Here is a 4,038-nt window from a genome sequence, read left to right as displayed (position 1 = left end):
TGTATACTCTTTACTCTTTTACTTGTTTCAGTCATTTGACTGCGGCCATGCTGGAGCACCGCCTTTTAGTCGAGCAAATCGACCCCAGGACTTATTCTTTGTAAGCCTAGTACTTATTTTATCGGTCTCTTTTGCCAAACCGCTAAGGTTACGGGGACGTAAACACACCAGCATCGGTTGTCAAACGATGTTGATGTTGGGAGGACAAACACAGACACACAAACACACACACACACATACATATATATACATATATACGACGGGCTTCTTTCAGTTTCCGTCTACCAAATCCACTCACAAGGCTTTGGTCGGCCCGAGGCCATAGTAGAAGACACTTGCCCAAGATGCTACGCAGTGGGACTGAACCCGGAGCCATATGGTTGGTAGGAAAGCTATTTACCACACAGTCACTCTTGCACCTATATATATATATATATACATATATATATATATAAAATTTAGTTAGAGGATATGTTAAGCTCGTATAGGGATGGTTGCATCCAAGGAAATACAGGTTCAGTACCTAGTATTGTTGGGGAATGGAATTCCCTTAAAACAATAGGCATATATTGAGCATATAGTCTATATCCAGTTAAAAGAATAAAAGAAAATGGAGACAAGGAAGTTAACAATTATTTATTATTAACAAATTTGTCATCTTCGCTTCTTACAACCGTTTCAATTAATACTCAATAATTTAATTACAAATACGAATTTGTACATTGAATTTGCATTCATATCACATAAATGCAAATTTAATGTGCAAATTTGTAATTAAATTACACTGGTCAACAAAATTAAATGTATTATACTCATTATGAATGCAAACCAACTTTTTTAGACTAACTTTTCATGCTGATTTCAAAATTTCACCCTATTTGTATGCAGCACGTATCAGTTTTTCAGTACATGCATGCAAATATTTACATATTTGTATATATGAAATCATTAACATAATAAATGACTCATTATTTTTAGAAATGAAATCATCACTATCATTCTACAAAGAGTGAATACACAAAAAGTGGGTCAGACAAAACAAAGTTAGAACAACAGTTAGAAGCATTGTGATTTGAATTTCCTGTGGTGTTCCTGATCTGGTTGATCACGGTAAAGTGTCCAGCAGTAGTCAACCAGCATACTGTCATTCCAGAAGCCTTGGTACCGTTTCTCCATAGCACTAATGTCCTGGTGGAATTGGTGCAATTTTTCACCATGTTCACCAGACACTGCTCCAGGTTTATCTGTGAAGAAATCCAGATGGGAGTCCAAGGAGTGAACTTTCAGTGACATGCGACGACCCATTACTGAGTAACATTTCAGAACAGAAGATTCTTGGTGCCATCCTTGTAGTCCATTACCTTCTTATTGCCCAAGAAATTCTCACAGATCCAATTGAAACCATTCCAGGCAGGCAGTTCCAGTTCATCCAGTGTTGTCTTGAAGTTGACATCTTTGAGTACTTCTTTAATTTGGGGTCCGACAAAGATACCCTCTTTCAACTTCACCAGTATGATTTTAGGAAACTTATCTACAATATACTCAAACCTTTTGGCATTTCTCTTCCCTAATGTATTTACAAACTGTTTCATCAGTTCAAGCTTTATGTGCAAAGGAGTCAATAGGACATTACATGGATCTTCAAGGGGTGTATTCTTGACGCTAGACAGTCCTGGCTGGTATGATGTTCTTGTCTGCCAGTTTGATTTCGAATAATATCTGTCAGTTGCTCGATTATCCCATAGACACAAGAAACAACAGTATTTTGTGAAACCTGATTGCATTCCCATTAACATTCCAATGACTTCTAAATCTCCACATATTTTCCATGAGTATCTTTCATAGGCAATGGCATGAAATAAAAATTCCATTTTCTCATATGATTCGTGAACATGAACGGAGTGTGCAATAGGAATGGAGGGCTTCAAATTACCATTATGGAGAAGTACAACTTTTAAACTTAATTTTGAAGAGTCAATAAACAAACGCTACTCTGCAGGATCATAATTTTGTGATAAACATTCGAAAAGTCCATCGATGTTACCGCAAAAGCAAAGCGGACTTTCAACACAAAAATTCGTTTGTAGAACCATATTTCTCTGCCGAAAATAAGTTATACAAACACTGTGCTCTAGCAGATACATCTCCTTCAGTCTTATTCCAAAAGTTCTGCTTTATCTGAACCCGGAACCATGTGGTTGTAAAGCGAGTTTTTTACACACAGCCACTCTTGCACCTGCATAAAAAGAAAGTTATTGTGAAATAAAGTTTCTGGGAGAGAAAAAGTATTTACTAAACTTTTTATCAATGAACTTTTACATTAGAACTCCAGAAAAAATATACATTTTTCCACCAATGAAAGTATATAACCATACGCAATAGGACATGTCAAAATGTACAATTTTCTATTAAAATATTAGCCAAAATGTATCTTTCATTCACATATTTTTCAAAGTTTTACTTCCATCAATATTTTCTTTCACAGTTTGCGACATCAGTATTTTTGTTATATAATTTATGAATATTTCCCCTTTTTTTCTTCTTGTGAAGGAATGCATTTTAACTCTTCGTTGCATAACGTTATATGGATTTCAGAATACTGCTCATGTATGCAAATTATTTGTCATAAATTCACAAGTTGCATTAACGTTTTCCAAATATAAAGGAATATCATTGTTATGGCTTCCTTTATGCAAATATTGGAAGTACAAAAAACTGAATATTAAGACAGTAAATGTATGTGTAAATGTTTAAAACAGAACAGATTAACAAACGCCAGGTGTTTTTTCCATTTTAATACAAATATGCTACCAAGTCGTCCACTTAGCACACTGAAATCATAATATTCATATTTGTATCAAATTATCTTTAATAAAAGACGCTTTTGTTATTCTATTTACTTTTCAGGTGAGATAAAAGTTGCCGATGATTTGACCAGAGAACCACAGAAACGTTTGTATGAGTTGAATATCAGAGCAATAGATTTTGGCTACCCCTCTTTATCATCGAGCACAATTGTAAAGATTGAGGTGCCAATAAATAAACCAGTCACAATTGCACCCAACAACATTTTTCATGTCTCAGAAGGTGTTAAAATTGGAACCAAAGTTGGCTCAGTAAATGCAACAGATCCGGACGGAGCGTTAGGAAGTAACCAGACGTTATGGTACATCCTCATTGACAAAGATGGTGAGTGTAATTTTTCCATTAAGATTCATAACACTGTTGAATATATACCATTGACATAAACTTGAGATAAATGCTTCTTCATTTATCAGGACATAAATAGAATCCATTCTTATATCAGAGGGTTCAAAAACGTAATTGTAAATTCTTACTAAGAACCAACATGAAGTTTAAACAACAAAGTAACTTCTTCGACACAGTCACTCGATTTACTCAACAGAGCAGCCAAAAATGTTTCGCAAAAAACACTCTTACCATCTTTAAAGTGTTAAGATTGAACTAACAAAAATGCTTCTGCGTCGTCATTAACCCATCTCATAAATTCGGATCAGTAAATTCTTTATCTTAGAATAGCGGTCGGCTGTTTCAAACTTTAAATCTTAAGATAATAGATAATATAGCTCAGATTATAAGAATATATGGCCACAGCAAGAGTAATAATTCTCCAATCTGTTATGTTTATCTAACTCTGGCTCCTACACTGCAATTTACAAATGGCAAATAACCAATTGTTGTAAAAAGAATGTTATTCTGTAATTGAATGAATTTACTTCTATAACAGTATTGCTGGTTTTATTGCATAAACACAGTCTGGTGGCTAGGAAAAAGAGAAGATAAAGCATTTTAGACTATAGATAAGAATAAAAGTAAAAAAATCATTATGAATACCAGACCGTGGTCCGTTGTTATACAGATTAAATGATATCCTGTTCATATATATGGAAGAATAAACGAAAGAAAGAAAGAAAGAAAGAAAGAAAGAAAGAAAGAAAGAAAGAAGGAAAGAAAGAAAGAAAGAAAGAAAGAAAGAAAGAAAGAAAGAAAGAAAGAAAGAAAGAAAGAAAGAAAGAA

General features: G+C 34.1%; 1 protein-coding gene across 1 annotated transcript in view; it reads left to right on the top strand.

Annotated features, from left to right (window-relative positions):
* LOC106875431 (protocadherin Fat 4) overlaps nucleotides 1-4,038 on the top strand; it is a 483,512-nt gene that overhangs the window by 442,826 nt on the left and 36,648 nt on the right. Inside the window, exon 31 of the mRNA XM_014923579.2 lies at nucleotides 2,908-3,189. Within this exon, the coding sequence (XP_014779065.1) occupies nucleotides 2,908-3,189 (282 nt within the window). The remainder of the gene's footprint in view (nucleotides 1-2,907; nucleotides 3,190-4,038) is intronic.

This window comes from Octopus bimaculoides, chromosome 15, assembly GCF_001194135.2.
Source record: "Octopus bimaculoides isolate UCB-OBI-ISO-001 chromosome 15, ASM119413v2, whole genome shotgun sequence".
NCBI classification, from domain to species: domain Eukaryota; kingdom Metazoa; phylum Mollusca; class Cephalopoda; order Octopoda; family Octopodidae; genus Octopus; species Octopus bimaculoides.
This window is presented reverse-complemented; position numbering and strand designations above follow the sequence as displayed.